At 36.2% G+C, this 12,094-nt stretch overlaps 1 protein-coding gene across 4 annotated transcripts in view; it reads right to left on the bottom strand.

Moving 5' to 3' along the window:
• Positions 1-545: 545 nt before the first annotated feature.
• ZBTB1 (zinc finger and BTB domain containing 1) overlaps positions 546-12,094 on the bottom strand; it is a 27,463-nt gene continuing 15,914 nt past the window's right edge. For 3 of the 4 annotated variants that reach the window (XM_025391201.1, XM_025391202.1, XM_025391200.1), the window contains exon 2: positions 8,153-11,630. In XM_025391201.1, the coding sequence (XP_025246986.1) occupies positions 9,471-11,612 (2,142 nt within the window). In that variant the 5' untranslated portion in view covers positions 11,613-11,630 and the 3' untranslated portion in view covers positions 8,153-9,470. Of the gene's footprint in view, positions 897-8,152; positions 11,631-12,094 lie in introns of those variants that run through there. The other variant, XM_025391204.1, reaches the window with a different exon arrangement.

Genomic DNA, 12,094 nt, shown 5'->3' with positions numbered 1-12,094 from the left:
CTTAAATTTTATCTTGAAATTTGAAAGCTGAGAAGCATAGTTTATACATAAATATTGAGAATAAGTATTTTAACAGAAACTAATTCTGCCTTATTAGGTTATACTGCCAAGTTCAGAAAAAAATAATGTGTCTGATTTGTGGAAATCTACTACTATTGAAGTAATACCACTTCTATTCTCCTTCAAGTTAACAGATTTAAAAAGGAGTTTCATTAATATAAATGATCAAGATTGTGACTGGCATTTACAGTGGAAAAGGAAGAAGGGCAAGTGTTTTACTATAGTGAGTAATAACCAAATTATCCTGTTAAAATATTGGTCTTAAATTTTTTTCTCTGTACCCATTACTTCTTACACTCTAAACTACAGATTTTTGGTGTAACTTTTTAAGTTGCCTAAGTACATTTCGTAATATTTAAGCTACAATTCTAGTGATTTTAAGTTTAGAATTATATATATCTATATAAATAGATTTGTGATTATGTCTCTTTATATTTGCAGTAGCCTAACAACCCCTTTTATTTTAGAAAGACCCTTGAAGATAATTAGCATATAAAGTTTTATTTTAGTATAGCTGTAACCACTGATGTTGTATGAATTTTCTAGTTACTTTTCTTTAGCAGATTTACACAAATATTAGAGAGTCACCATGAATCAATTTTGTTACAACAAAGTGATTCCAAAGTGATCTTTACTGAGTTTTCCTGGATCTTTGCAACTGGAACTTTTTGGGCTGATGAAGTTTGTCAGGAAGACAGAAAAGATGGTGCCACTTCAGATCTGATATTCCTGGGTCTGCACTTAAAGATTATCTGTTGAAGATTGATTCTTCCCCATGTCCTCTCCAAATTCAGATCTTTCACTTCTCCACAGGTTTAGAAGGCCCTATTTCACCACTGCCACACAGAAAAAGACAAAACTCAAGAAAAATAATATTACAAGTTGACTGCTCTACAAGATACAACATAATTCTTAGATCAGAATTTCTTGGCTTTGGCACTAGGCCAACACACTGTTAACAGAACAGAGCATGGAAACACAAGCATAGCCCCTAGAATTTAAATTAATTACTTCCTGAATGTAACTTGTACCATTCAAATATAAGATGTTCTTATTAATCTATCAGTAGGACATATAAATATATAACATAAAAAAAGATAGGGGTCAGACAAGTAGAGGAAAGTAGGGAGGAAGGAAGCAGTTAAGAAGTGTTTTCCTTCAAATAAAATAATTTTACAATGTACTTTAACTTGTTAATGACAAATCTCTGATTGAAACATAAATCTAACAATTTTTTTTAAAGTTCATATTCTTTTTACTGTCTTCAGCCACTCTGCAAATGAAAATGAAGCATACACACACATACAAATACACACACAAAAGAAGAGGAGGGGTTTTTCTGCAAATTCCTGTTATAAGCCTCCTAACCTGCCCTAGTGATTCTGAGTAAAATCGTATTTTTGGCAACAGTGCTTTGCCCTCATAATAAGATCCTTAATAAAAAAAAATTTTTTTTAAATAAAATAAATTTTGTCTTAAGATGTTTTGCTCACATCAGGGAACATAAGCTTTTGAAAAAAAAAAAAAAAGATGGTTCAAATCTGGATGCTTAGAATTAATGTTTCTATTATCTAAAAATGAGCTCTCCTGATTGTGTTTGATATGAGAAGTTGGTTTAAGGAGAATAAAAACACGTTAACTTTTTAAGTAAGTGGGGGCTTTGTAAGCTGTATAACTGTTCCTTCCTCAAAAAGGAGAAAACAAACTGCAAATTTTCTCACATAAAATTATTAATATCCCTGACTCTGATATGAAATAATCTTTTAAATTTTGGTCATCCTTTGGCCCTAGACATTCCTGTGTTTTCACTTAATACAATAATGATTAGTACATTGATATGTTCAGTTCAGAGCCAAGTATTTAATTGTAATCTTCATACTATCTTTTTTGGTCAACAATTGAGATGGATAATGAGAAATTATAATGGCTTTCTGTCCCTTAGTGATCTGTGGTGGATTTTGATGGAAAGAATGAGCAATTTTGACACTACTAATTGACTACAGTGATTTGGTTCTCCTGAATAAGGAAACAATTTAAGTAGGATTTGAACTTCTTAATGCTAAATTCAACCAATTGTGTGCATATAAATGTGAGTGGTATTGTTTGTTCAAAATTAACATTAAATTTTTGTTTGTTTGTTTGAGATGGAGTCTGTCTGTCTCCCAGGCTGGAGTACAGTGGCACGATATCAGCTCAGTACAACTTCCATCTCCCAGGTTCAAGCGATTCTCCTGCCTCAGGCTCCAGAGTAGGTGAGACTACAGGCATGCACCACCACTCCCGGCTAATTTTTTGTGTTTTTAGTAGAGGGGTTTCATCAGGTTAGCCAGGCTGGTCTCGAACTCCTGAACTCAGGTGATTCACCTGCCTCGCCCTCTCAAAGTGCTGGGATTACAGGTGTGAGCCACCTGAGACACTGCTTCTGGCCAGAATTGGCATTAATTTACAAGCTGCTATTATCGTTTAGTTTATATTTAATGCTTAAATGATTATATAGACATTGTCCACAGAATCTTCACCATGTCATTCTTCTGTTCTTACTTGAAAAGTGACATTTGGCAGATGGTAGCCAGATCATTAAAGCAGTAGGTTTAACATAGTAGTATAGAAATCAGGTAATAGATTCATAAAGTTAAAATAATATTAAATTGAGGGAGATTGTTTCAATTAAACCATTAAATAACCTTTTTTAAAATTTGCTGCTAGGTTAGGGTGGTTATGCAGCTATGTGTCATTTCCTGAAATTATCTTTCATTTGTTTTATGAGTAAAACTGTCTCTATAAGTTTACCCTAGAAATCCATAGGTATTTTGGGAAATTGAATTATAAGTGGCTAGATTAACTAACTTTTGTTTTTAGGCAAACTTAGATTGCTCTATAAATCTTAATCAAATCAATCACATATGGTAACTGGGGGAGGGGGTTATTCTGCTTATTAGTCAAAGATATGATGAATTTATTTATCTTTTAAGACAGGGTCTCGCTCTGTTGCCGAGGCTGGACTGCAGTGACACAACCACGGCTCACTGTGGCCTCGACCTCCCAGGCTCAAGCAATTCTCTCACCACAGACTCCCAAGTAACTGGGACTACAGGCATGCACCACCATGCCCAGCTAATTTTTAAATTTTTGTAGAGATGGGTTTCACTGTGTTGCCAGGGTTGGTCTCAAACTCCTGGGCTTAAGCAGTCCTCCCAACTCAGCCTCTCAAAGTGCTGGGATTATGGGTGTGAGCCACCGTGCCTGGCTAAAATGATGAATTTCTTATCCACATCATCTGTTAAGGCAAAAAGAGGAAACTGGTTATTCTGTTATCCTGCTTTTTCTTGGGAATATTTATTTTCAAATGATTTGAGTCCTTCATCTCAACAGTCTCATAACCAATAAAAGGAAATGGAGATTGGTGGGAGATTAAAACATAAAGGACAGGAATAGGGAAAATAAGGGATGAAAAGGTCACAGACACAGAAATGTGGAAGTTGAATTCAAATTAATTTTTAATTGAGCACCTACTATGGGCCCCTCAAAATGGCTGACAGTACCACTAACTGTTTTAAATGAAGGAAAATCAAAAAATAACAGCATTTTTTATTTATTTCTAAAACATCATTCTTAATCAACCATTTAAATAAAGTTTTGTTTTCCACTCACATGTTTTCACATTATTCAGCATGTTACTTGGGTACCCACTATTACTAGCCACCTTACCAGGCACAGCAGTTGACAGATGAACAAGGAGCACAGTCTCATAGGAGCTTTATCACATGTGTTCCTAGGCTGAAAGGCCCTTCTTTATACTTCTTAGTAGGTGGAGTACAGGAATGTAGAAGTCAGAAACCTAGGTTCAAACTCCAGCTCTAATATATATAGTTTCTGTGTGATTTAGGAAAAATAATCTCTCTGAACCTCAGTCCCCCATCTGGAAAATTAGTATGATACTTACCTCATAAGGCTGTAGGGATTAATTAAAATTATGTATGTAGAGCACTTCACGGAGTATAGAGAGTGCTAAATAAATGGATGCTGAGGTTATTGACAGCCCTAGGATGGATGGATCATGGGTTCCCAAATATGGGATGCAATTTCAAGTTCTTAACACCAAATATAACCCCACTTGCTTTAGTTTCCTGGCATTCATGCTATCATCCCCAGTTTAGTGCACCTCAGGTTATCAAGGATGTAGGAGGGATTCTACAAGCATATGTTCCCCCAGAGCTTTTTGGTACCCTGCAATCCTAGAAGTTGTTGATGCTAGGATGTCTGGAGAGCACAGGCCATTTGTCACTGAGAAGCATATGTTACAAAGGAGATGGGAGTAGTAAGGAAAGTTGAGGAACTGATCAAAATAGATGAATGTCAAAAAAAAAAAAAAAGTTTTCACTTTTAATTCATGATAAAAACCCAGTTAAAATTAGGTATACCAGATTTCTTTATTTTCAACCATGTGTGCACATACACTCAGATTTTTTTCTTTTGGTAGTGATTTGGCTTTTTGTTAACAACAGTGACACAAGTTTTATGTTTAATTTAAATACTACAACGGTTAAACTGGTTTTGGGTGAGATTTTCCAGAAATTTATTAAATACGAAGTTCCTTAACTACTGACTTAGAGGAATAAGTATTGTTTAACCAGGGAAAAAGTTGTCAACAACCACCAGCTTCTCTTCCTACTTTTTTAGAATATAAAAGATAGTATCTAAATTATTTTTTCCTCTCTCATCACTTACAAAAATCTCAATTATTTAGGCATATCCTTGGCATGTTCATAAAATTGTTCCATTAGGCATTCTATAATTATAATCATATTATTTTTAATCCCTACTCATTTCACCTATAATTTTCAAATGTTTGATTTTTATTCAATTCTTATATCCTGTTCATATATTTTTTAGCTATAGTAAAACATGATTTTTCATGTGTATTAATTTTTTTTTTTGAGATGGAGTCTTGCTCTGTTGCCCAGGCTGGAGTGCAGTGGCGTGATCTCATCTCACTGCAACCTCCACTTCCCAAGTTCAAGAGTTTCTCCTACCTTGGCCTCCCAAGTAGCTGGGATTACAGGTGCACGCCACCATGCCCAGCCAATTTTTTTTTTTTTTGAGACGGAGTCTCGCTCTGTCACTCAGGCTGGAGTGCGGTGGTGTGATCTTGGCTCACTGCAACCTCCACCTCCTGGGTTCAAGCAATTCTCCTGCCTCAGCCTCCTAAGTAACTGGGATTACAGGCATGCACCAGCATGCCCGGCTAATTTTTTTTGTATTTTTAGTAGACATGGGGTTTCACCGTGTTGGCCAGGCTGGTCTCAAACTCCTGACCTCGTGACCCACCCACCTCAGCCTCCCAAAGCGCTGGGATTACAGGCTTGAGCCACTGCGCCTCACTTAATTTTTATATTTTTAGTAGAGATGGGGTTTTGCCATGTTGACCAGGCTGGTCTCAAACTCTTGACCTCAGGTGATCCACCCACCTTGGCCTCCCAAAGTGCTGGTGCCCAGCCTCTACTTTTCCTTTTAATTAGTGTCTTGACTGCTCTAGCAAACTTTTTTAAAAAAATAATAATAATAATTAGCCCCTCTGGAATTCTTTCTTCTAATTGAATTTTTGTCCATACTCAAACTGTTAGTTACACATTAAACATTTGCCATATACCATTTAACCCATGTGCGTCGTTTCTAATTTTTTTCAGAGATGGAGTCTCACTCTGTCACCCAGGCTGGAGTGCAATGGCATGATCATAGCTCACTGCTGCCTTGAACTCCTGGGCTCTACTGGTCCTCTCACCTCAGCCTCCTGAGTAGCTGGGGACTACAGGTGCATGCCACCATGCCCTGCTAATTAAAAACATTTTTTTTTTGTAGAGATAGGGTCTTATTATGTTGCCCAGGCTGGTCTGGAACTCCTGAACTCAAGTGATCCTCCTGCCTCAGCCTCCTAAGTAGCCGGAACTACAGATGCAAACCACCACACCTGGCCTTTCTGAATATTTTTACCTTAAAAACAGGAGGGAGATAAAGACACATTTCTGAGTCCTAACCCACTGCTGCCTTGGTTGTGCTTTATTAATTTCTGAGATTCTTTTTTTTTTTTTTTTTTGAGACGGAGTCTCGCTCTGTCGCCCAGGCTGGAGTGCAGTGACCGGATCTCAGCTCACTGCAAGCTCCGCCTCCCGGGTTCACGCCATTCTCCGGCCTCAGCCTCCCGAGTAGCTGGGACTACAGGCGCCCGCCACCTCGCCCGGCTAGTTTTTTGTATTTCTTAATAGAGACGGGGTTTCACCGTGTTAGCCAGGATGGTCTCGATCTCCTGACCTCGTGATCCGCCCGTCTCGGCCTCCCAAAGTGCTGGGATTACAGGCTTGAGCCACCGCGCCCGGCCTAATTTCTGAGATTCTTAGTCCTGTTTACTAAGTAATCGTAGAACATGCAAGTTGTATTGTACTATAATTGTACTATAATCGCAAACTTGCGAACCATTCCTCTGGGTTTTCTTGCTGTGTAGAATAAAAGGGCCAAAGCAAAAGAGTCTCACAGTGTTCATGAGACAGAAAGAGAATTTGATTCCACTATCTATCTCTGTAGATTCTCCTTTCATTTTTATATTTGGAACCTAAACACCTAAGTGACAAAGGCAGAAGATCTGGCAGCTTCTACAAACTTCTTTCATTATCTTCACACCCAGGGAGGGCAAGAAGCAACAGCAAGGAATGACAGCTCTGCAGCTCTGCCCCAGGAGAGGAGGGAGATATGAAGGAACTGGGTTGGAGAACTGGGCTGGAGAAAAGTGCTGGATATTTTTCATTCTCCCTAATTTTAAAAAGCAAGTAGTCTTTAAGTTAACTTTTTGCCTTGATAAGGAGAACTGTACATTCTACTTTAGAGAAGCCTGTGCTTCCCTGTAGCTAGTTCCAAAACAAAAAAAGTATGTTCTGTGAAACATGAAACTCAGAAAAAAAACATTAAGGTGGCTCACACCTGTAATCCCAGCACTTTGGGAGGCTGAAGTGGGTGGATCACAAGGTCAGGAGTTCAAGACCAACCTGGCCAAGACAGTGAAACCCCGTCTCTACTAAAAATACAAAAATTAACCGGGCATGATGGCGTGCGCCTGTAATCCCAGCTACTCAGAGGCTGAGGCACAGAACTGCTTGATTCTGGGAGGTGAAGGTTGCAGTGAGCCAAGAAGTATGAGCAACAGAGTGAGACTCCGTCTCAAAAAAAATAAAAACAAAATAAAAAATAAATTGAGGTATGGCTTTCTAAAACTATAAACATCTGTCATGTAAAATTAGACAGTAAAGTTTATATATTTGCTTGCTAATTGTCAGCTGTTAGTACATGTCAAAACACTAAATTAAGCCCCCTTCCTAATGGAATAGATTATTCTTCAAAGACTGGTAGTATTTAGAAAAAGCCTTATTCTTTAATGATGGGGAATGCCACTGCAAGAAAAATGTTGAAGTCACAAAAAAAGTGATCTCAAAGAAAATTATGTCCATTATGATACTATACACTGTAGTTTGGAAACTTGGTTTATCTGATCTCTTTATACTACTCTCTGATGGTCTCTGGGTTAGAGAACTTTTATCTGGTTCCTATCAGTAATATACATACCACATTTCATTTTAAGTTGGATTTCAAATTTAATTACTTGATAAACTATTGTATCTAAGTAAGAGTGAGATGAATCACTTTTCCTGCTTTTGCTGTTAAAGTTTTAATTTTTGTGTGTATTCTACCCGTCCCCTGCCTATTTCCCATTATTTGAATTCTGCACTTGGTTCCTGTGCTGTTCCTATCCTTACTTAACACTTCAACATATCCCCACAAATCTCTGAGCTCACATTGTGCTCTAATGCTTTCAACTAAATCTGTACTCGCCAGTATGTCTCTCAGTTCTTTTGGCAACTTGTTCTTTTATGTAAATTGTATACAAAATGATTTGCATACTTTAAATATGATGTGAACAAAAAGAGCAATGCTGTCAAATTAGTGTTCAGAATCACAAATTTATATTTTTAAAATTAGGAGTTAATTAAAATCCCTTTCATTATGAAAAGGGTACTACATTGCAAGTAACTCACATTAAAAGGCATTCTATTCAATAGATGTGTTTATTGTGGGTCAGTTTTGCCAATGTTTTAATTCACATGTAATTATGTAGACCCTGTGTCAGCAACAACTAACAATAATACTACTTTAACTAAAAAAAACGATAAACTGTTTCCATTGATAAACTGTGATTATTTTATAATCCTCGTTTTATAGTCTTTTACAGAAAAAAATGATAATAAATGGCGATAAACTGCAATTTGCCACATTTCCTCCAAACCTTAAGACAGTATAAAACACAAGACATTTTTTTGTGCACTCTACTTTTATAGAACAACCAGGTTTATAATTGATCTCTTTATTTTATTAGATTTATCAATATACATGGAAGCTTTCTCAAATCTCAAAATTCCAAAAGTATGTAATTGTAAAAAATCATTTTTTCCTTTAGATGTCATATTCTTAGAGAGCTATTAAAGTCTATTTATAAACAAAAATAATTGATAAACTAACACACTTTAGAAATCAGAATATTTTAAATTAAAATATTTTTAATGAATACAAGATATGTCTTTTTAATTAACTATCATAGTTAAATTTAATATCACAAAACAAAATGACTTATCCTCACTAATTTTTCAAGTGAGGTAAAGCCATTGGAATTTACACTTAATATAAGTTTTAAATGTGATAATTAAATGATAATATTTTATCAATTATAGGAAATATTCATTTATAAAAATTTCCTCAGGTCCATCAATCTTTTTAGGCCAAGTTTGAGCCCATGTCAACCTTAAAGGTTAGACTCAGTGCACCTAACTTGCCTAATAAGCTTGTCAATTTAAGAATGTGAATTTCATTAATAAGGGGGAATAAAGAGTAGTTAACTCACTAGAAGTGAATGGGATAGTTTCAAGTAATTACTTAAAGAATTTTAAAAATTTAAACAGAAATGGCCAATGATTCTGGGTTTAAAATTTCACATAACCTTAAAAAAAAAAAAAAAAAAAAAAAAAAAAACCCACATAGAAATAGTGAAGTCATCACCTTATTGATGAAAAACTAAAGTTTAATAGTCATTGAATGGGTAACAACCACTTGTAGTCTACATTTAAAAAGTAATTTTAATCATAGCTAAGAAAAACTAAAAACAAATAATTCTATTAAGAAACAACAAAAATGATAAACATTTAATACCTAAATGTAGATACTTAAAATCCTAACAAAAATATTAAAGTTAAAAGGGCCTTGAAATTTGTTTCTAACAAATCATCTTATATAATCAATTCCTAAATAGCTCATATCCTTTGCTTTGGTGTTTTACCTGCTATCACCTAAACATTAGTACAGTAGAAAATCACTTAGGTTCTTTTCAAATGCTTGGCATTATAATGTGATCTCATATCTTTCCTCAAATTAAATTTTGCTCCACATATTCCACATGTATACAGATGAACATCCATGTGCTGCTCCAACTGTTCATTATTTGGGAATATCTGAAAGCAGACCTGGCATATAGTCTCACCAGCAGATAAATGAGAAATCATATGCCGTACATGGTCATGTTTTCTGAAGTTTCCTTGATCACAAATGGAACAGACATACCTGGCCATGCCTTTGTGCATATCATTGTGCAGTCGCAACTGACGCTCTCTTAAAAACTGCTTTCCACATGTTTGACAAACAAACTGTTTTTCCTTAGTATGAACAGTATAGTGTTCTCTTAAGTGACACCGCTGATAAAATCCTTTTCCACACAGATTACAAAAATGCTTTCGTCTGTGATCTCTTTCATTTTCTTCCATGATGGCACTCTTAAACATATCTTGATCTAAGCAGCTAGACATATGTTCAACCACTAGATTTTCAGTTTCAAAACGCTGGCCACAATTAGGACATCGAAAAGGGCAGGCAGAATGTTTAAATAACTGCTTTTTTTGGATACTGTTTATCTGGTAATGACTGTCCCTAAAATCATCTAGCATTTCAACAAACATATCTCTTATTTCGGACTGCTCATCAGGATTCTCTTCCAAGTCCATTTTCTCCTCAGTATTTCCTAACCCATTCATGGTCAGATCTTGGGGCTCACCACATCGCTGAGCATGTTCCTGAAGCTGCCTACCCTTTACAAGTATTTGTCCACATTTACCACATGCACAGATATTTTCAATGTGTTTGGCTAAGTAATGAGATGACAGGTCCTCCTCGGTTATTGTAAGTCCACACAGCTCACAGGATGCATTTTCAGTATCCTCTTGTACTGGACTGCTGTTGTTAGGGGGCCTCATATTCTCTAAACCACCTCTTTCATCAGCACTTACTGACATTCGAGGTTTTAGAGTTTTCCTGCCACTTTTTTTAATGCTGACATCTTCTTCAACATAGTATCTATAAAATGGCTCTTCAGGTTCATCTTCTAATTCATCATTGTCAGTGGATTCATTACAGTCTTTATCAGTAACTTTAATAATGTTAAAGTCTTTCAGTTCATCTGTAGGAATATCTTCTGGCTCCATCTTAATAATAATCCTTTTCCTCTCAGCAGCTCTGCTTTTCTCTTCGCTGGCTATTTCAGACTCCACTGCACTACTTTTTCTGCTTCCAGTGGTTGAAGTTGAATCATCAGCAGCCTGGCTTGTGTCTCCTCTGTATTTGTCCGTCTGTACAGAAAATGTTTTAGAAGAATCTTTTTCACTGAATTCAGCTTTGATGTTACTGTCTTTTCCATCTCTAATATCTACTATTCTATGGTAAGATCTTGTGTTTTGGTATAAATGTCTGTTAGTACAGGTCAGCACATGCTCATCTAATAATTTTTCACAGCTAAAACCAAATCCACAGCTATCACAGGTAAAACTCCGCCCAAAGCGTCTTGACACACGTTCTTTTGGAGTAGATAATTTGGACACGGAACTTTTTTTACATACATCAAATAGTGGCTCAGGAAAATTACCTAATTGTAAAGACTCTTCATCAGGCTCTCTATTATGTGGTGTATTTACTGTTGAACTTGGCTCTGCACACCACCTGTTGGCTTCATTGCCATTTCGAGCCACAGTATCTTCATACATTCTTACCCCAAATATCATTTTGCTGTTCTGTTTGCTGGAAGCAGAAGAGGAACATTTTGAACTAGAACAATCTGCATCTTGGATGTCTTCTAAACAATCAGGAACATTGTACAGCTGTAGGTAGTTCATTGCCACTTTAAACTGCTCAAAACTGGAGGGAGCTGTCATAATTTTTCCTAAATACATAAATTGCAAAATGAGATCAAAACATTCTGCACTAATTTTCATGTTGCTGAGATTCAGTTGTGCAGTACTATGTTGATGGTTCATGAAAAACATTCTAAAATAGGAGCTACAGGCAGCTAGAACTGCCTTGTGTGCTTGAAAGTAAATGTCATCAATTGCAATACAACAGTCACAGAGAAAACCCCATTCTCTTTGGTTGTTTAGCTGCTGAAGGACGTAGCTGCTGTGGCTGGGCTTTGCCATCTTCTATTAATTAGACACCTATGTAAAACAAAAATATTAAAGTCAGACAAGATATAGAAAAGCACTTGAAAAAAGTAATTGTTATCATGATTTGTGACTTGCATGACTTTGCTATTACAATCAAGAAATTAAGAGCTTTCCATTCTTTATATAGTAAAACTCAACAATATATACTTGAATCATTATTTAAATCTGAAGATGAAGACATCCAGCCATTTATTCAGGTTTTTCAAATTGAACAAAGGCATCAAAAGCAAAAGACAGTATTAGTTTCATTACAACTCTTGGGGGGAACATGTACACTAAATTTGAACAGAAAAAAAAAGACATTAATTTAAAAATACTTGAAGGAGGCCAAGTTTGTGGCTCACACCTGTAATCCCAACACTTTGGGAGGCTGAGGCAGGAGGACTGCTTGAGCTCAGGAGTTTGAGACCAGCCTGGGCAATAGTGTGAGACCTCATCTCTACAAAAAAGTTTAA

This window comes from Theropithecus gelada, chromosome 7b, assembly GCF_003255815.1.
Source record: "Theropithecus gelada isolate Dixy chromosome 7b, Tgel_1.0, whole genome shotgun sequence".
In the NCBI taxonomy this organism is placed as follows: Eukaryota; Metazoa; Chordata; class Mammalia; order Primates; family Cercopithecidae; genus Theropithecus; species Theropithecus gelada.
This window is presented reverse-complemented; position numbering and strand designations above follow the sequence as displayed.